At 38.4% G+C, this 21,060-nt stretch overlaps 3 protein-coding genes across 4 annotated transcripts; 1 reads left to right on the forward strand and 2 right to left on the reverse strand.

Annotated features, from left to right (window-relative positions):
- Window positions 1-10,430: 10,430 nt before the first annotated feature.
- LOC111260069 (uncharacterized) lies at window positions 10,431-15,186 on the reverse strand. 2 transcript variants are annotated; one of them, XM_022832534.2, is made up of 7 exons: window positions 14,742-15,186; window positions 12,707-12,885; window positions 12,420-12,531; window positions 11,895-12,038; window positions 11,526-11,723; window positions 11,047-11,232; window positions 10,431-10,911 (listed from the first exon to the last, which is right to left on the reverse strand). In XM_022832534.2, exons 2-7 carry the CDS (start codon window positions 12,868-12,870, stop codon window positions 10,822-10,824), a joined length of 894 nt encoding a protein of 297 aa, XP_022688269.1. In that variant the 5' UTR covers window positions 12,871-12,885; window positions 14,742-15,186; the 3' UTR covers window positions 10,431-10,821. The 2 variants fall into 2 exon arrangements, with proteins under 2 accessions (XP_022688269.1, XP_022688268.1); XM_022832533.2 differs by having other exon boundaries at window positions 11,895-12,041; window positions 14,742-15,184.
- A 988-nt stretch (window positions 15,187-16,174) lies between these two features.
- PI31 (Proteasome inhibitor 31 kDa) lies at window positions 16,175-19,360 on the reverse strand. Its single transcript, XM_022832531.2, has 3 exons — window positions 18,915-19,360; window positions 17,159-17,378; window positions 16,175-16,891 (listed from the first exon to the last, which is right to left on the reverse strand). The coding sequence occupies exons 1-3, from the start codon at window positions 19,057-19,059 to the stop codon at window positions 16,366-16,368; spliced, it is 891 nt and encodes a 296-aa protein (XP_022688266.1). The 5' UTR covers window positions 19,060-19,360; the 3' UTR covers window positions 16,175-16,365.
- Window positions 19,361-19,589: 229 nt separating this feature from the next.
- Window positions 19,590-21,060, forward strand: Sod2 (superoxide dismutase 2). Its single transcript, XM_022832532.2, has 2 exons — window positions 19,590-20,135; window positions 20,528-21,060. The coding sequence occupies exons 1-2, from the start codon at window positions 19,752-19,754 to the stop codon at window positions 20,786-20,788; spliced, it is 645 nt and encodes a 214-aa protein (XP_022688267.1). The 5' UTR covers window positions 19,590-19,751; the 3' UTR covers window positions 20,789-21,060.

Genomic DNA, 21,060 nt, shown 5'->3' on the forward strand with positions numbered 1-21,060 from the left:
TAGTTGTTCTGCACCGCTGAAGGGACTAATGGCCCTCAGCTTGCCCTGAACCAATTCCTCTGCATACCCACCATACCTTCCAGCTCAGGCCGACATGCTATGGTATCTTTAGCTTCCCAGACTAGCTCAATCAGCTAATACCGGGTGCGATATCAAGAGTATTCACCACGTGCCCTTGTACACGATCCTTAGGGCATTTGAGCACCTCACGCAGACGAAAGCGCGATGCACACAATCACTCCAAAATATCAAAGTTTACCGCAGCCACTAGTGTAGACATACTATTGGAGTAAGAAAGGCATATGCTTTGCCTTTCAGTCAATAGCCGACTCGTATATCGTATTGCAGTAGTCGAATTGGCAACAAGAAGTTTTATCATGGAGCAGAAAAACAGTATTTTCCTTACATTCGCCCATCTCCACACTATTTACTATATAACTTGATATGTTGTCTAGGACTTGCATGGTCTAATTCTCGACCTACAGCCTTGTCAAATATTGCACAGCATGTTCCGCCTCATGTCCGTATGGATATCGTCCATCTTCTTTATCATCATCTGCTATATTAGCTCGTTAATTCAGAAACCTATCCATGTTATTTGTAAATAGTACGCGTAATTTTAAATTTAGGTTGTGCCATTGGAATATAAACACACCGTTTCGTATAGGCGATCGCAAGAAATGCTACAATGATGGTACTTCTGCATGTCTAATAATACAAACCGAGTTGTTTAAGAGAGCAATGAAACGACGTTTGGTTTGAAATACGATTCGTTCTCCGATCCATATATATGAACTTTTCGTAGCATATATATATATATGTGATAAAATTTAGCTTTCGTATACATACGACACCGGTAGTGTTCATTTGACTTCATCTACAGTCATGAACGCTTTCGATTTCTTTGAATGCCTTAATTTTGCCTCGTTTTTTTGCTTGCCTCTTTTTGCGGATATTTACTTCTTGTATTTAGCATGGTTTGGAGCTATAGCTGTTGGTCACTAGATAGCGAATTCAGTTGATTATAGTTTGTTATTGAACAACTTTTTGAAAATGTTTATGCACCTCTAAGCTACTTACTTATAAAAGGTTTAGTTAAATATCATTTTTAATATTTAGGTGCCAATGTGTGGCATACGATAAGAAGGTGAGAGAGCATAGCGCGTAAGCTCCTTCTTATTCGCCTAGTCCAACGCCACAATCGAAGTCCATCGCGAAGACTCTTACCAAGGGCCTAAAAACCTGCTGCTGCCATGGCACAAGCTGTTCAACAGATTGTGAAACGCGCCACCACCCCAGTGCCCCTGTTTCCTCCAGCATTAGCGAAGTCATCGCACGGTCCAGTGACCCAAGCTGACGATATACAGCTTCTAGTTATTGTTCGCTGAAAAAGTGAGTGACGCGGCGCCTGACGTCCATCACACAACGAGAGGCGAAACGCTCCCAGACACCCTTTCCCCTATTGAGGGCTTTTGAACGGTCGGCTCGCAAGTCTCCGTCTTATCCTTCTTTTCTCGAACTTGCCACTCTCCTTGGTCAATCCGACGGTCGTGCTTATACCCGACGGGTCTATAATCCTTTCATCTCTACAAAGCTTAATACACCGTCGCGCTTTCTTCACAACAAGTGATCTCAATTTTTTTTATGAATTGGTACGTTCGAGACGTCAAATAGTGGGAAAAATGAGAATTTCAATTAAAGAAAAATAAAAAAAAATTGGACCTTCGTAACCATCCAAAATATTTCTGTTAAAAAACCTAAACGATCTCCAGTAAATATGACCATAGAGTCCTAATTTTTACGATAAAAGACGGTCAGGGTAACTTCACGCATAAGCTATATACATCAAATTTTCTAAACGGTCTTCTTTTTGGCACAGAATTGAGATCCTTTAGTCTCTGTTAAGGGCATCATGTTCATTACATACGGGGGCCTATTTCGAATACATTATTAGTGGGGAGTGTAAAAGCATTGGCGCTACTTAAACATTATTGAATCGTGTGGTAATAGGTATAGCTCAATGTGAAAGAATCACTGAGTCACATATGGGGATACAGCTCGAGACTTCATAGTTACGAGTCTTGCGCCCCCTGCTTATACCGCCACTGCGGCAGTTGAAATTGACACGGCCTTGCCATACTATGTAAGACGAATATAAGTTTAAATGGCCACAAGGTTTTTGATAACCACAGAAATACATGTTTATTAACTAAACGTAATAGTTTTACGTGCAATGGCGCCGCGGTCGTCGATGCGGTTTTGCTATTTCGACCACAGCTAACCGAGGTTATCGGGTAGCGCTCTGCTCCCAACGTTTGACTTGTTACATTTATCTAGAAGGCAGCTTACGCACGTGGCTGCGTAAGTAGGTTTGATATAGGGGGCAGTATGTTCATAGGGCACTCATTGCTCTCGTTTGAAAAAAGATTTGTTCCGTTTGTTTTATTGTTTACATTCTTCGAAGCAAAGCGACTCCATTAGGGTCTTACCTCCATTTGTGACCGGTTCGCCAGTACTGAAAGTCAGTCGGCTACTCCGCTTTGTTCGGCTTTGTATCACAGTATCGTCTAATTGATTGGTCAGCCAGTTTGCTGGTTATACGGAGTTTGCCAGTTTGCCTGGTTTGCCTGAAATACGGAGACTGCCGAGCCAAACGGCTTCGCTGTGTAACTGGGCTCATGTCTATCGCCAGCCACTGTACTATAATAATGTCCGACCTGCTACTAAGGTTTCTCGAAAAAAATGACGCTACAAAAATTCAATGACATCGATTTAAAAATAAAGTCACCCGGTCCATCAAAAATTTCCGCAAATTGATAGCTGCTGCTGATGTTGCGTCCTCTATGCCCACTTCGCTCCACTCTTCATTATTTCAAGTGCAGTGCATGAGACCTGGCGTTAGTAAGGGCAAAGAAATTCGGTCGCGCTTTTTTGCTGGTTTTCTATTTTCTAACCCCGTTTTTTCATCTTTCTCAAAATTCTATTAACTTGAGACCCCTAACTCCCCCATCCCCCACCCCTGAAAATAAAAAGTCGTCCCTTGTCTTCAATCAACGGCCTTTTGTAGATTTGCTTCTGTGCTTTTTGTCCCTCTATATATATATATATATATATATATATATAGAGGGACAAAAATATATATTTATGTTCTCTCTCCTTTTTGTCCCTACTATGTGCTATACAAGAAGAAGTCTTTCTTGCCATCGTAGCGTTATTGACATACATATTATTATGCACATCGCGAGTGAGACTTTTCTATCGCGTATGTAGAGGGAGCTATGACATTTGCTGTGGCGTCCTGCAAGGTCCACCAACGTCACCAAGCCCTCAAATCATGCCTGATAGTCAGCTTCACGCAGCTTGCAGAGATCGCAGCAGTAGCAAATATCCAACAGACGCAATAGAACTGAGTTAATGGAGCAGAAGAAGGGCAAGCCGGAAACTCTATTGGACCTTGCTTTGCGTTGACTGACTTGTAGAGGGCAGTCGGTAGTTTTCAAGAAAAAGCCGAGAAACGAACAAAGCAGCTAGAGAGGCCTCGGTCCTGGTGCTATCTAGAACGAAACCTCTGTACAGCAAAAGCCTTTTTCAATTGCTATAATAGGCTCTATTCCAGCTGCGATGCCTGCGTCGATGGATTCAGCCGCGACTTGGATCCTTGGCCCAAGTGCCCTCCACTCACGTTTCGCCTAGTGTTTCAATAGCGCTCAGTAGCACTTTCCCTGAATACGATTTCGTTGCTTGCTGCCGTTATTCTCGCGGGCGTCGCCGCGTGTTTTTGCTATTCAGCCGTTTCGGTTGCCAGAAAATGGATCTGCGCCATGTCCAGCTCACATTTCAAGAAGCATTTTTTCAGTGCCGCGCTGCCTGAAATGTTGCGGTCCTGTTACTTTACAGGCCGAACCAGTAGAACTGGACACATCAGAAGAAATCTGACTGAAGAATGATCCACTCCTTTAGAAAATGTTTTGCTTGAGAGATACCATTTACAAATAGAGAGACTATGCATAAGGTAGCAAATGTCAGCCCTGGCTATAGAAATACACTGAGTTATCTCATAAACATACATATGACTATATCATAAAGGAACGGGTAAATACGTTGATCCACTGTTTTACTGATTTGGTTTACGTTGTGCGTCTCTTTTTTTAATAGAAATTTGTGACTGTATTATTAAGTAGACGATAGCTGATGGCTCTTAGATGTTTGCACCAACTGAGCGAAACGGGATCGCTGAAAACGGAGTAAAATGTCTCAACGCGTACTGTATTACTTACTAGTATTTTATTATTGCTCAATTTTTCAAAAATGGTAAGTCTGAATGAGTTTCTTCACTATATCGTAGCCAAAAGACACATGCAGTATCCAGGTATATCGATAATTTTTCCAGTTGGTTGCATTTGCGGCTGCGCTGTTACTCTTCTGTATAACAGTCTTTGAAATAGTCCCTAGATCAGTACAGATGAAAGGATGTATCATCGTTAGATGACTACGCCATGGACGACACTTGAGAGAGCTGTCAAACAAGTTTTCTAAACTAAAGTTGGCTCAACAAGCATACGATGAGTGCGCAACGCGAAGCTGGCATGTTAGCTTTTAAGATGATCTGGCAAGACATTAGAGGGCAATTTAAGGTTGTGAAAATTCCTGAAGGTAGCGGTTTGTGACGTGGACTTCTTCAGGGAATGAGTGACGTTCTAATATCAATGTATACTTATGTGTGATGCTTCAACTGCATAGGGCCATTTTTACGTAGCATATTCATTTTACTGGACGCACGTTCACTCCCTTAAGTTAAATAATTTTATAATATTAAGTTTGCGTATCTGACTGTATTTCGCCACGAAGCACTTTTAGAATACATGTATGCTTTTAATGCTGTTACAAAAAACTCTATATTCATATAAGCAACCCTACAAAGCCGTACAGGCAATTATGACAATAAAACTATCAATAATTTTTTGTCAGCTTGTCAAGGCTGATACCTATCAGCTTCGACAGTCCCGCTAAAAGCCAACTTACGGCCCGCAAAATATTGGTCATCTTACTGCATCATAATACAAGCCCTATAGAGTGTCGTGACACCGGTCTGACTGCACGACCACGATCTCTGTTTGATGAAAGCAGCTGTAGCCGTTTGTGTTGTCGCCTAGTGACATCATTATCGGGAAGGGCCTGGCGGACCTAAAAGTAGGCCGGCGATGTCGTACTACGGTGTCTTACTTTCTCAATATTCTGTGGTTTCCGGCATCAGATAGAAGCATATAGGGCGATTATATAGCGTAGCGCATAATATTGTAATGAACTGCATGCAGCGGCAATGCAAATAACTATATCGAGTAGCAGTTCACAGCGGATCGCTTCAAATCACCTTTCATGTGAGTGAAAGACGTATAGGATAGAAAGCCGCCCAGTTTTGTACCCAACTTTTCTTCATGCCGTCACTCCTGCAGGCAAATTGAACAATGGAAATTGTATGGCCCCAGGCCATTCCATATGACACGTCGATTGACTACCGGCTAGGATTTTTTCCAGAAATGATAAAAGTCGTTGTCGGTAGCATTGGGGCAGCAGCAGCAGCAGCAACTTCCTGTGGTGGCATGTTTGTGCCTATTCCCGTGAATTATGATTGCATGTATAGCCGTATCCATACTACACTAATGTAGAGAAAAGTGCGTTTGCGCCTCCTGTTACTCGATGTTGAACTACAGGTAGAATGTTGACAACAAAACATTATTGTATTGTGTAATAATAATAATCATTCCAGTTCTTTGTCTTAATTTGTTTCGATAAATATCTAATAATTACATTCACATACCGGTCAAGCAAGATACGCTATGATGACATATATAAAGCTCACAATTTTCATACAGCGGTGCATAGTCAGTTACTGGAGAAGTTAAAGGACATAACGTAAAAAGTTGCACGGCAGGAAATGAGTCAGTTTTATCAATTATGGATTCACTGTTTTATCTCCAAAAACTTTAAAACTCAGTTGTATAAATTTACTTATTTTGATGAACGTTACAATTTCATTGTCGAGAGCTTAATGAAGAATGAAAAGAAAGAAATAAATGAAGAAGAAGGAATTACTATATTGCATTCCTTGCAATCAGGATTGTTACCGCAGGATCAAGGTGTATTTACACCCAGCTGCAAACCTAATTATCCCTGTGTCTCTCTAATTGGTAATCCATTATCGAGATAAAAAGAGAACCACAAAAACTTGCTTTCCGCGGCATACTCGATGATTCTGTCTGAAAGAAGAGAGTTTCAACCTGTCACGCTCGTTAGAATCACAAAAAATACAATGCACACATGTGTATATCGATCTCTTTCTAGTTTTGGTAGTAACTATCTTAGGCTATGTTATTCAGTTAATTGGTAGAACTCGGTAGCTCAGGTGGAATTGGCAATTAATCACATATTATTTAGGCAAAATATCTTTAAACGTCCATTTTTGTCGTTGTAATCCGATTCAAATTCCTTCCGGGATGGCAACTTTGCTGGAATATTCGTTGACAGGTGAAAAAGAAAACAACGAATATATGACATCACGTAGCAATCCGTCGTCATCTTTCTTGTTCGATGCTCGATGTATCCTGCCAGTTGTCTACATTGCGCTCTAAGTAAGTTTCCTGTTTACGCAAGTCGAAAGCGCCAATAAAATCAAGAATAAGTAGAATTAGCATGCGGCCAGATTATACCTGAAAAGTGACGGAAAATTTTCGCAACGAGAAATCAACACGGCTAATATGCAGTTGCCTATATATATATACTCCACAAACCCTGTTTATTCGATTATACATGTGCTGTTCCTACATGCGCTATGTACCTTTCCTTATCAAACTCTACAAGCACTATTCTTGTAAATACCAGTTGGAAGATCTCAGCAATATTCACCATGATATGCTTGCTGTATGTTGCTCGTTAGGAACCATTCGATTGTATCGTAAATGAATACTACTCTAGTTGCCCCATGACTAATCAATTTAGTTCAAAAAATTGGTCGTTTCATTAATTACAAAAAAAAAAACGATCGCGTACAGCACAGTCGACTGTCCTCGTCCACCGTACCTTAAAATAAGTGGTTGAAATATCAGTATTACATGTTTTAAGATAGTACTCAAGTTCCGTTCATTTAAAGGAATCCATAATTATTAATCATTATTTTTTATTATTATTATTAAAGGAAATTAAAACATCTGCAACTCGATATAAGGAATTGGCGCGACTAAAAAGCAAAGGCATGTGGAAAAGCTTAAAAAGACTTGCTGTATCTAATACAACTTCCATACGAATCGTGGATTTAACACACACTCTATGCGGCATATATATACATACATATTTATGTCGTCAGCTATTTTGTACTTTCAAGTCAACTAATTTCCATAATTTTATATAATTATTTTCATTTTTAAGTATATATATATATATAATAAGTATAATAATAATAAACTATTTAAATACAAACACTATCGCATGAACTTGAAAATGCTTTGGCTTCTAGTTTTTTTAGCAAGATTCCACGCAATAGTTCGTTTGGAAGAAGTTTATTTACCAGATAAAAGCAAACCTTCAAAGGAAAGTTAATTCAAGGGGGCGGAGGTGGAATTAGGCTGTGGAATTTCGTTTTTCTGAAGCATCGTATTTTATAGTACATGTTCTTACCAAGAGGTTTGTTTTAGATATTTTAGTCTAAATTTGGTGATTTGGTTATATATTGTCACTTGACGTTACTATGCAACGACAACTGATTTACGAAGGGGTGGTTGACTAGATCAGTTTTTAGGTTTTAGGTTTTTCGAAAAACATGTTTAAATGATGAAAAAAATGAAATACAAATCAGACAAGGTCAATAATTAAGGACGACACAAAAAATGCTACATTAATTAACGATACTCATGACGACTAAAATGACCCTTGTTCTAAATACACCAGATAAAAGAAACGCTTGTTAATTCTTACAGAAAGGATAGTAAATAAAATAGTAAGAATAAGTATATCAACATTGTTCGGGCACCACCTGATAATAAAACATGTTATTTTAGTACATCTACCCAAGAGATTCATTTATTTATTTTACTTGTCCCTGACTACCTGAAATAATTCCACCCAAAGGATGAGCCTATAACTAATATAAAGCATTACAAAAGCTTCCAAACTAGTTTTTGACTTCAACGGAAACCAATTTGAAGACTATACCAAGAGGCGCTACGAAAATAATGAAAACCAAAGTTTAGGAAAATGAATTTAGAAATTAAAAACCTCATTTTATTTTTTCTGTATAGCATTAGAGATGGTAAAAATATTATACCTGGCATATCATCCACTTAATAGGAGTAAATGCAGGGTAACATTTGGTTAGATACCAGATATTTAACTAGCCGAGTTTTCATCACAACAGGAAAAATCCTGAATTTTATAAGCAATATGTCATGTCCTTTTGGTTTGTCCGCTCATTCAACTGACAATGATCCCAAGAGTAATTAAAGGTTTTAGCCTACTGCGTCTTCAAACTTGATTTTTCAAATGATTTTTTTGAACAGTGACTTGTCCTTCTGTATTCGTTAGGTTGCACCGCTAGGACTTACATCATTAGAAGTAATTCACAGACTATATAGCAACTAAGTGTATACACCCTGCAAAATCTCTTCGCACACTCCTACCAGTAATTTCTTGTTTTACATGTTTGTTGTCTCACATGTTTTTTTTCATAGTAAAATCACCCTGTTGAAGAATATAGATATACAAGAAAATATAGACTTTTTATGTGCCAACGTAAGTTGTCCCATCGGTCTCTTTTCGAATACGTTAGCCTTCATGGATGTACGTTATGTACGCAAGTTGAGGATCTAAGTAGGCAGCATATTATGGTAACAATTAAAATAGCTTCAGTTATACACGCCAAGTATATAAATTTGCCTGTTAGTAGTAGTAGCTCTGTTTAAGTAAACTTTACTAACGTTTACCAAACAGTCTACTTAATATATTAATTCTGGTTTTATATACAGTTTGGCATACAACGAACGGGGAATGAAACGCGACCTCATTTCTGTCGCGTGTGACATCAATTCGTTTATATAAGAGAGTTAGTTCTATTTATTTTTCTGAAACTAAAATTTCACTTGGTTGATTAAATTCCACGTTCGTATTATTTCGAACCTGTAACGGTTTTATTATCTTTCGTTCCACAGAAAAGCAATGACATTCTATAGATCCTGAGGTTTTTCGGGACCGCTCCTACTTCCCCTTGACTTAAATGTCTTCTACAGTTGAATACTTCATAGTGTCAATGTGGCGTAATGAGAACTGCATTTCATGGTTATATTCTGCACAGTATACATTCGACTCGTGCGAAATTTACGCCGTAATTTGAATTTTTCGTTCAAAGCTAATTGTGCGCGAGCGGCTCTGAGAACAACTCCCATGGTGATGCATTACACGGCGCCTTAAGAAGCATCGCTGGATCTTTTTAACTGAAAAAATAGTATGCCCTCTTTTTACTCTCTAGGAGAATAGTCTTCGTGGAGCAGCTAGACGACTGTTTACTGAACACTAAAAGCAAACAAGTCAGCGGCGCAATATAGAATAATAGTAAGTATACAACGCACATAAAATCATTAGCGACAATTGGAAATTACGGATAGCACCTTTAAAAAAAATTTATGCTAGAACTTTTGAATTGCCTGACAAAAAAATCACCCTTTCTATACCTTTTAGAAACATAGGTCTTCTGCTTGTTCTCGAAAACACAGGAATAATAATGTGTCACGAATCTCCGATTGTTTTTACTAATTCCAAAAGCACAGCCACAATTGCCTATCCATTGTTTCCTGCGAATCCTTTCAGTCACCTTCTAAAGACAATAGAACTAGTAATTATCTTGTACGTGCCTAGACGTCCTTTTTTTTTATTCTGTTCTTGTCAGTTTTATCTTTTTAAAACTATGACAAAATCATCGTTCTACTACTATTCAAACCATGTAAACGCGCAATGACCTTTCAACACAATATAGTGAGTGCGAATGGGGCAAATGTGTCTACAGGCAGTACACAGTTGTTGAAAATGAACGCTCAATGAATAACAATATTTAATTTGTATGTAAAATGTATGTACAACTATAGTTTGACCTAAAGCTACCTATCAGGACACTATTACTATGACTGGCCTGTTTTAATAATACAAGCCAAATAATGGCCTATTTATACTTCTAAATACTTCAAACAATCACTACACCGACTACACCTACTATTATTCTAGTCAATCCTGAACGTTTAGAGCTAGACGAATCCAGTTCAGGCAAATATAGACCCCGGAAAACTTCCAGTCTCCTGGAACTTAATCAGCCTCGTGACGACATTTGCCCACTTACTGGTAATATAATTTATTAAATAAAAAATATGGATACTAGTGAAGACGTCGGTGAGTATATACAATCAACAGAAAGTTTATTATTTGTTTACTTAGAAAAGTTTTACATTAACAGCGAACGTGACATCTATAATTTCTACATTCGTTATGTAGCTACCACTAATAAGATCCGTAAATGGCCCACTGTAGAAGCTTACTAATAAAATACTGTACACTGGTATTTGTACATATTTGTGTATTATGTTCATTTTGTTATATATGTATATATGCATGTGTGACCTTTCCTTATGACTGTCTTGTATGTTTCTGTGTTGTGATTATGTATGAGCGAGAAAATCTAGCAACGGTATCCCTTTCCGCTTATGAAACAATCACCTTAATACACAGGGCAAAAATACAAGTGAAACTGTTCGGCGTACTCTGGCTGATTCAGAGTCTACGAAATATTTACGTCTTGCGGAAGCCCTTCAATATTGGATAAATATTATCGAATGCCTCGTAAATCTCTGATCGGACTTTTGCTCCTGTCAATACCACCTGCAATAGATGGAGCATAATAGAAATTAATATTCGTAGCTCTTGAGTGCAAAAAAAAAGCTAAAAGCTCGAGTACAAAAACTAATGGAGAGTGCATAATAAACTATATAGGTTTTGTCAAAAATCTACCATTACCTTTCCGGAGACAAATATAAGAAGCACGATTCTCGGTTTCACCATTCGGTAGATAAGGCCAGGAAACAATTCCGGTTCATACGAGGAGAACTGACAATGTGTAAGTACGAGACCTTCCAATCGGATAGGAAATCGAACGTCACAGCTTCCTACCATATTTTGAATTTTGAAGTCAAGAAATTTGGCCTGAGAAAAAAACGAACAGACATTTACAACTATACCGATATAATGTAGCCACTGATTCTGACAGCTTAAGATTACCAGTGGTATCTGTAGAACAATTAACAATGAAGAGCCAGATGATCACTGGCGCCCTAAAAATAGTGCTTCGAAGCGTACTCGCTTGAATACAAGTTACATCTTTACATTATTATAGAGCCAGACATGAAAATATTGAACTGATTTATTTAATCATAATAGATACTACCCGGAAAAATCTGTGTGATTTACTTTAAAAACCGCTATGTGAGCTCACATACCTCAAATCCTAGTTTTTGTACAATGCGCGCGTATTTTCGGGCAGCCAACCGAGATTGATCTTCAGATTTAGCGCCTGTGCACACCATTTTACCAGAAGAAAAAATCAAAGCCGTCGTTCGCGGTTCTCTAATTCGCATGATCACAGCAGCAAATCGCTTCGGATTGTACTCAGCATTACGGGCTTGCAAAGCAATTTTCTGCAAAACGTAAAAATCACAAATTAATCATTCGGTGGTTCGGAAATTTCTTAACCTTTGCTAGCACCTTGGTAGATATTCATAACGCGTTCTGCATTGTACTATGCAAATAGTTCGATTTTTCGCAAAAAAACATAATTAGGTTAGAATAGTTAATTAATATGATAATACCTTGAGATCAAGTTTACAACCGAGATTCACTGTTGATACAATATTCTGTAATTGTGGAATGATGCTTGGATCTACAGAGGCTGGGGTCATTGGAGCCGGTGTTACTGGTGCCGCAAAACTTCCTGTGTCCTTCCCTGATGCCTGCTGCTGTTGAACGTAAGGGCAAGTGAATCTGCTAGAAGGTACAAACTTGCAAATGGCTTTTCGAATCCATAGGAATAACTGTATATAGAATTTATTGTTGGCCAATCAAACAGTATATTAAGCTAATAATAACTTAATGAGTGTTGAAAAACCACAAGGTTTTAGCTTGAGGTTAATATCGCAGCATAGTAACTATACCATATTGCTACAACTAAGCTAATTTCTCTGTCATGGTTGATTCAATGAAATGTCCTCCGGTTTATTTTAGTAAACTAAAAGTCTGGCCAAGGAAAACCTGTGCATACATACTACCTCATATATCGAACATATTTGGAATGAAACAGAAATAAATGCCATGGGAAAGTATCTAATATAACCAACCGCGGGAGTTGTACTGCCAGGTGGTGGTACGTGGCCCATTGGAGTCTGAGGTTGCATCATGGCTTGAGGTGTCATACCCACCCCAGCGCCTCCGCCGGGGAATTGGTTCGATCTGCAACGCACAAAGAGGCACAAAGCAGCACACACAAATATTCACTTGACATAAAACGTTACCTGCGTCAACCAATGTATCTAACGCTAAATAGGAGCGAAAGATGGGATAATATTGCTAGAACTTATTTGTTATCACATATGATTTCAGCAACTTAAGTATTGTTATTGCAAACCTGGGTGTGCCCACATCATGGTGTTGCGGTTGCATTGGTGAGGGTGAAGGCAACATAAGCCTATTAAGAGACTGAAGATGTGCCTCCTCAGCATTATCCATTGTGTCAATGGGACCCCAAACACCGCTGGACGCTATTGTCTGATTACTTCCGTGTGGCTCCATCGTGGCTACCAGGAACTGGAATGAATTGAAGAATTAAATATAAAAATACATAATATTTATATAGGTATTTTCAGTTATGATACATGTAAGTGCGTACTAAGACGCTATTCGGTACGAGAAAATTTACGGATGAATTAGACTTATTAACAATTATATGAACGCGTACTCTATTATTAATATTTGGTGATATGTTTATATATATATAATATAATACAGACCAGATTTATGCACGTCTCTTCTGACTGTTGAAGGGAAGCTGTAATAGCTAGCATATAATAAGCTCAAAAACATTTCAAAAGAACCTGATTATAATATGGTAACAAACGAAAATATGTTGATCCCACACCAAATTACGTAATAAAATGCTACGACCTATATGTCTAAATCCTTATTGAATGCACGGTTTTGCTCGTCATCTGTTGTTAGTTGTGTAACCCAGATGCTTTGAAGGGTTTGAAATCAAAACTAGTGTTTCACATCGGCGAATTCGTCTCTCGGACACTTCTTGATGGCCATCATTAAGGAAGGACAGGAGCATTCGTCTTAGAATAGAACTGCCGACTTATTTCTCTCTACTCTAAGCAATAATTCATTTGATCGCAATTCTTTTTAAATTACAACGATCTGAAGTAAGCTAGAGTGTATAATCTTTATTGCAAGATATATTACTATAGATTATCTGATTCATACTCAAACACCTGTCAGAGCGAAATGCAGGAATATGCAAAAACAGCATAAAACGTAGTGGCCTGATACAACTCTGGAAAATGCTCCTTAGTAGTAAGTGCTTTTTTTGAAACTAAGCCAGTAGAATTTATATACCTAAACAGTCATAATTACAACTCTCGTTTTACGCCGTTAGTTATGCTTTAAGAACCTGTATTAGGATCAAATCGAATTTTATAAGAGAAGGCGGATATGGGCTTTGAATGAGATTGCTGTAGACTGCAGTGAAAAATCGACTAAGGTAATTTCTAACCTACATCATTCCGGTGATACGTTTTTCAACGTTTTCACTTGCAACAAATAAAAATGCTTTTTCAATAAATCGTGCCGGTACATACGTTTTGCCATAGATATCCGAGCACAGTATGTCAAAGTAATAAAGTTTTACCCCGAAATTGTGTTCATGCGCACTCCGTGATTTTACACTATTTCGCTGAAAATCCTTGTCAGCCAAGTACCAATTCATGCTAGAGTCGATACTAATCAGAACACATCATATTGAATCCGCAGATTTCGAAGAAAAAAGTGAAAACTTTGTTGCGGTACCACTTTGTTCGTAAGAAAGAATATTTACATCTTAAGTCGCTAATGCAAATGAACTTATGGGTTAACGCCATTCGGTAAACAATTTTGTTTCCTTGCAATAAACGCGAACGAAGGAAGCACGTCTGTATAAAATTACCCTATATTAAAATGACTGAGGTACAACTGGCAAATTAAATCACGAAGCAATGTATACACACCTTCAAAAACAAGAACAAAAACTACCTAGTTCTGCACAGCAGTGCTAGGCTCATTTATACCGGTTCGATAAGAATAATCGAAATCCAATGAAAATATGCCATAATCGATGATCCACATAGCTATGGTACTTAGTTTTCCGATTGTAACTTATAGAAATTCGTAAGCCAAAGTGGCCATGATCTCCTGTAATTTCATAATTAAGAATATTCGATACATTGTTTAGCGAATCACATCCTGCCAATAGAAGAATAAATGGAGAGGCTACTTTTCACAGATCTTTCTTTAACTTTTATTTTTCTCCTCTTATGTCCTAGTGGCACTATCATAAACAATTTCACGTATAGCGAATACTATTGAAGTGCAAATGCGCTTATCATTTGCCTAAAAAATGAGCTAATTACTTAATTTGTTGAAACTTAGTCGATTTCTTTTCGTGGCTTGTGACAGCCCAGGCGGCGCCAACTTGTATCCCAGCCAACTAACACGAGCTTATGCACGACGGCGTTTAACGAAACAGCTTTTGTCCTTTTTCGTCTTTCTTTGCTAGTCGACTCACACGAAAAAAACACGCACGCTGCAAGTTCACTTCTTGGTTTATCCGGTAGCGGATAAACAAATTTGGCCACGAGCGGAAGATTCGTGACTGATGCACAACATACACCCACACGGTTTGACCCGTTGAACTCGGAATCGTCTGAGCACAACAAAATAAAAGCAATCACTTATTCATACGTAATACTGAAACATGGTCACAGACACCCACCAGCACACTGGGCTGGTCATTGCAGAAACTTTTACCTACATAAGGCAAAAACAAGACCAGCCGCATTTTGAGAACAAGCGGCAAAACAGACAACTTCGTTTCTGACCGGCGGCAAACATGTCCTGGCTAATTACATGTCCACGGCTAATGCTATGGCGAGCTCAACTGGCGTTATCTTTAGACAAACAATGACGACTGATTAAAAACGAGTAGGTTGCACTATAATAATATCATACACAGCAAAGTTAACTGCAATGATTTTTCATGGCAATGCACTGAAGATAAACAGATTTGATTTTTTAGTAGCTTTAGTAGATAATTCTAATAAAAAAAAGTCAACTATTGAAAACAAAAGAGTCAACATACTGGAAACAGTTTCGAAGAAAGGATATTGGCGGTATCAAAAATGACGATGATATTTTAGGAAGTATGTACCATTTAAACCAAAAAGTGCAACCCATAGCCTAGATGCGAGCGTAAAGTGGCTTTGATCATACCGATACATGATCGTGGTTTTCACTTGTCCCTAGATATATTTTTTATTCTTTATTGTTTTAAAACTCTATTATTATTAGATTGATCTGTGCTCGGATTGACTATCATTTATTTTTACTATGATATTTCTACTCTTAAATATATTATAGATAACTATCAAGACTAAGTAAGAACTAATTGAGTTATTCATTCTCGTATGTTTTGCATATGCATAGCAAAAAAATAATTATTTCTATTTGGTTCAATTGCCATATCCGATCTCAGTGCCTTATAGTAACTCGTATGTCATATGTATATATATATATAGATATATATATATATATGCTTTAAAGATATATATATCTTTAAATTGTGAGCTATGCATATTAATTTTCAACAATATGCTATATAGTATTAGAGAGTAGGTTTTTTCACTGTTACAGGTGTCTGGGACTTAAAAAAAGTAATAGAATATAGTTAACACTTATTGTGACAAATCTATTGATACGACCTGACAACGATCGTTTTTAATGATGTGTTGCGCATAAATTGCAATACATTAACATATTAAAGTACAGAAAGAAGACACGCGCTGCCTGCGGAGGAGACAGATACAGTATTTTATTTAGCTCAACTTACAACTTACCTTTGAAAAAATGTTAATTTAAGTTTGACTGAGACCCATCCGACTTCATTATGCATTTCGGCATTTCTAAAAACATCAATATGCTCCGTAGCAGCCTGAAATAATATTAATTGTTTGTAGAGGCTTTTACAGTCCTTAGTAACTACATGAAGTCGGCTCCACTCCCTGAACCTCCGTCGGGAGGTCCATATGGTGGTCTGAACCTAGTACTGGGATGGAAAGGATCAAGACTGGGGCGATTGCCGAGATCGGGACTGACTGCCCCTTCCGGGAAGAAAGGTTCAAACCTCGCGCCAGGTGGGACTGCTCCCCTTGGCAACGGTATTCCATCAGGGCCAAGAGGCTCAGGACCAGGAAATCTGTCACTGCGCAAATTTCGCAGAGGGTCGATTATCATGCCTCCTCCTGGGCCCTGACCCAGAAATGGATCAAGGTCGCGCCGGCCCAACGGGATTTCACCACGGGACAGTGGATTTGGTGCTGGCTGTCGAGGAGGATCAAAACTGGGGCCTTGATTGCGAGACGGATCGGGTTTGAATAGGTTATCAACTGACGTCGCGGGTGCCGTCGAAGTGCCGACAGTCCTGCTGATGACTTGACACGGCTTTACCAACTTGTCGAAGACCTCTGACAGAAGACTAAGTAGTTTAGGAAAAACGAGCCGCGGACTACAAAACAGAGAGACAAGATTAAGGAATACGGATATCTTTAAGAAACAATGAGCTTGCCAACTTTTTTTTTTGGGAAAATATTCACATGTTGATGCACGAGCGACTTATGTATACCGGTTTTTATTAGCGGAAACTACACTAATACAGCACTTACTAATTCATTTTTAGAAGCTGGTAATGCCACATTGTGTTGTAATGTTTATTTCTTTTTCCGTTTTCGATCAAGTTCAATGTACATAATTACCACTTAGATATTAGACTTACTTGTTTGATGCAAGCTGCGTCGAGTCAACTTCAGTCGATGTATTAATATTCATTGCCATGGCAACCTGATCTTCAACATTTACCATGTTTACAAGAAGGAACACGTCGTGTTCGACATACTTAATGATAACCTTTTTTCGTGGTTCGGTTCGCGACACGTACCGATACTGTTCGTCGCTAGCCTGCCAGCCCGCAGGGAGACTTTCGCTGCCTGTTTCATCTGAAAGACAATAACAGAATAGAATCTACAGATCAATAGACATGTCTGAAGGTGCAAAGGGCTATTCGACAGAAGCTTATGAGTGATTTTATTATATTTCAATAGTAGTGAATACAGTTAGACGTGCATTAATTATTCGCAACGTGAAGGACGATTACCCATCGTTTGCTATTAAAAGCCTCGCAAGCAAAAATTAAATCAGGTTTGCTGGAAATACCATTATACATTAAAAAAAAAACTATCAATAACGAATATTATCTACAAAATAAGCCAAGCCTGATAAAGTATCAGAATCAGTTAGCTGGCCGCAACCTTGAATGGTCTTGTAGCGGCCTACCACAAAACCCGTACCTTTGACACAAGACCGTGCTCCATTTATTCATTATATATAAACTACGGTAAGCAGCGTTCATGGGCAGTTCCTAGAATATGACCCAGTAACACGAAACCACGTTACAAGTATTAGTAGACCTTTGGGTAAGAAAAATGAAAAAGGACGTCATTGTTCGATAGCTTTGCATCCAGTAATATGATTACTGTACATTTATTGTATGGCTTTCTAGAATTTTTGACTTGCTGAACCAAATATTAATAAGTTTAGAACTGTATCAACCAATTTGCTTTAAGTTGCGCGGGTCCTTGACTAGAGTCATCAAGCATTAACTCGTTTGAACATAGTTAAATTTTAAGAAAACGATATCTCGTTTTCTTTCTGTATTATGTTTCCGCCACTAATACAAATGTTCGCGTTGATAATCTAAATAAGAGGTGCACCAGCTAAGACAAAAACTTTTTTAAAACCCTTCATAGGTATTTTATTCTATACAACATCAAATTTTAGTAATACTTTTCAAATATATGCGTAATGCGCTGAAAATAGGTAGAATTTTACGAATATGATCTTTCCTTAATAAATATAACTTATTTGGTGCTACATAATTGCTTGAATTCTGTTGTTAGCCCTTATCAACTCCTGGATGACGAAATTAGTACTGCCGTCTATTTACGGCTATTTTATTAATACTTTCTACGTGCCATGAGCATCTGAAGTTCACAGCTTAAGTAAAAAAAAAATTTTCCTTGTACCACGAGCTCGCCCTATAAATGTATAAAAAGATCTGCATCACGAAAAATTAATCAAATTAAACGGCAGTCTTGTAGTTATTTTTGGACGCCTAATTTTTTTGTGGCAACATCCTACAACCAACCTAGTCAGTCTAAATAATCTACCTATCTAATGAATATGCACTTCATTCTAATTCGTTACGATGGCAGCTACTAGTTCTCACGGCCGTCCACGATTTAACGAAGTTATTAAAACTGCGGTATGAACCTGATTTTTATCATGAAGAACATGCAATATTTAACAAAAAGTTAAAAAATCGCACAAGTATCTTTGCTTATGTCATTATACGTATTATCAATAAGTAAATACGTAAATGTGTATTTCAGGCAAGTGTATGCTTCCCAAAACTAGAACAAAAATTTGTTCTCATCGGGTGTTATCGTTGAGTGTCTCATTTTTCCAGTACTTACTTTCCTTCCACTCGGTTCCTCGGCCTACATAGCGCCAGCCATGTTTGGTCAGTACAAAGTGTACGAGTAAACAAAGGGCATTCTTTGTTGACTCGATCGGCTGGAGTTTGTAGAGAGCTTCGAGCCCGAAGTCTGGAGCAGCCATCACAACGACTTAATTAATCCAATGCTAAGCTGTGCTTTGCAACGCAGAGAATAGTCAATCTATATAAAATGATTTGCCTGAGTGCCTTGTCAGCTGATTTCGTGCGTCTACTCAGTTCAATCGCCCTGACACTTCTTCAAAACCGACTACAAGTTATTGTTCTATAATCTCTTTAAATGTTTCGTTAAATAGTTCAGAACAAGTGGTGATTTATGTTGGATTTTTTGTATAAGAGTTTTAAGTTCGTAAACACAAGTTTTCAAATAAGCATGACTCTACTGCAAAATGAGATTTCTCTTCCTTGTAAATAACATCGAAAGGCTAATGACATGTCCCGCAAAACAAATTTGTGCCAACCTCTGGCAATTCTGCTATAAGGGGGACTTATTTTTCTTGTGCCGAATTTCAATATAGAGTATTGTACGGGAAAACAGACAAGAATCCTTGTTTTGCAATAGCTCAAAAACTAATTAAAAAGCTGATTAACGCGTTGAGTTTGGCGCTCGATTATTCAGATCGGTCGAAGTTAATGCACTGTCCAAAACATAGCAGCAAGGTCGCGCGGTCGGTCAGTCTTGCGGTGATGTTGTTGGCCTTATCCGAGTTCGATAAAAATCAACTGTGACAGGTTCTGCCAATTTCCTTTTGTACCGTACGTTGATTTTGAGATACTCATTTCAGCCCAAACCGATATGCAGTGTTTTCGTCAAGTCCGCATGGTGAGCCGGGCTCTCACCCGTGGAAAAGCAACGTTGCCTGATCTTCCTTATGACTATAATGCGTTAGAACCGGTCATTTGTGCTGAAATCATGACTCTACACCACTCGAAACATCATAACGCTTACGTAACGAACTACAACATTGCCGCCGAAAAACTGCAAGAGGCCATACAGAAAAATGATACCAATGCCCAGATCGCTTTGCAAAACGCTATTCGTTTCAATGGTGGTGGACATATTAATCATTCCATATTTTGGCAGAATCTGTGTAATCCTAAAGATTCTGGAGAGCCGAGTGCCGAACTTCTCGCTGCTATCAAGAAGGACTTTGGCAGTTTTGAAGCTATGAAGGATAAGGTACGACATTGCGAGCGCTAGCGCTATGCACAAAATGTCTTCTTCAAATATTCTATGGGGTGCTATTTGTATTACGCATGTTCTGTGATTTAAATTACCTGTTGTCTCCCACAACAGATATATACTAGGTAAAAAAATATTCATTATGCAATCGGCATACAGGTTGTATGGCCATCTATGGGCATAATTCCTAAACTTTTCGAATATTTTCGCCCACGAAAATGTGCGAGATATACTTTTTTATGGGCCATGGAAGGTACTGAAACATGCCTATTTTTTGACAAATGGAAAAACATGATTTCAAGTGACCGAATTTTTTTATGCGTCGTTTGTGTAATGTTTGAACCAAATGCCTTAATTCGATTCTAATCGCTTTTGCTTACTTTCTCTAGATGTCGGCAGCCGCCGTCGCAGTTCAAGGATCTGGCTGGGCCTGGCTCGGCCTCAACAAAGCGAATAAACAGCTGCAAGTGGCAGTATGCCCGAACCAGGACCCATTAGAAGCTAGCACTGGTCTTGTTCCATTATTTGGTATCGACGTGTGGGAGCATGCATACTACATTCAGTACAAGAATGTTCGCCCTGATTACGTTAAGGCGATCTGGAAGGTGGCTAATTGGAAGGACATTTCGCAGCGGTTTATTAAAGCTTAGCGGTTACAGTGACTTTACATGTTGATACCAGGATAAGAAGTAGAAGTGTAGTTGCGAGAAAGTGGAGTTTCATTTTAGTTCGTTAATGAGCAGTATATGTTATGATATGTATCGGTGCCTCGGATTTACGGGGGGGGGGGGGGTCGTGCGTCGCTGCGTATCGTAATTCTAGGCTAAAAATACACGAAACCATATGAGCGTGACATACATAAAAATAGAATAACAAACTAAATACAACAAAAATAAAATGCAAACAGATTGTTATTTTTTCA

The sequence above is a fragment of the Varroa jacobsoni genome, unplaced genomic scaffold, assembly GCF_002532875.2.
Source record: "Varroa jacobsoni isolate VJ856 unplaced genomic scaffold, vjacob_1.0 scaffold_396, whole genome shotgun sequence".
Lineage (NCBI taxonomy): Eukaryota > Metazoa > Arthropoda > Arachnida > Mesostigmata > Varroidae > Varroa > Varroa jacobsoni.

What these genes read in the sequence shown, in the direction of transcription:
- LOC111260069 (XM_022832533.2), bottom strand. Translation starts at nt 12,870, where the DNA reads ATGGAGCCACACGGAAGTAATCAGACAATAGCGTCCAGCGGTGTTTGG. An exon ending in CATGATGTGGGCACACCCAG is followed by an intron (nt 12,532 to 12,706) that starts GTTTGCAATAAC and finishes TGTGCGTTGCAG; the next exon opens with ATCGAACCAATTCCCCGGCG. An exon ending in TACAAAAACTAGGATTTGAG is followed by an intron (nt 11,233 to 11,525) that starts GTATGTGAGCTC and finishes TTTTTTTCTCAG; the next exon opens with GCCAAATTTCTTGACTTCAA.
- PI31 (XM_022832531.2), bottom strand. Translation starts at nt 19,059, where the DNA reads ATGGCTGCTCCAGACTTCGGGCTCGAAGCTCTCTACAAACTCCAGCCG. An exon ending in AGGAACCGAGTGGAAGGAAA is followed by an intron (nt 17,379 to 18,914) that starts GTAAGTACTGGA and finishes ATTGTCTTTCAG; the next exon opens with ATGAAACAGGCAGCGAAAGT. An exon ending in ACGCAGCTTGCATCAAACAA is followed by an intron (nt 16,892 to 17,158) that starts GTAAGTCTAATA and finishes TCTGTTTTGTAG; the next exon opens with TCCGCGGCTCGTTTTTCCTA.
- Sod2 (XM_022832532.2), top strand. Translation starts at nt 19,752, where the DNA reads ATGCAGTGTTTTCGTCAAGTCCGCATGGTGAGCCGGGCTCTCACCCGT. An exon ending in TTGAAGCTATGAAGGATAAG is followed by an intron (nt 20,136 to 20,527) that starts GTACGACATTGC and finishes TACTTTCTCTAG; the next exon opens with ATGTCGGCAGCCGCCGTCGC.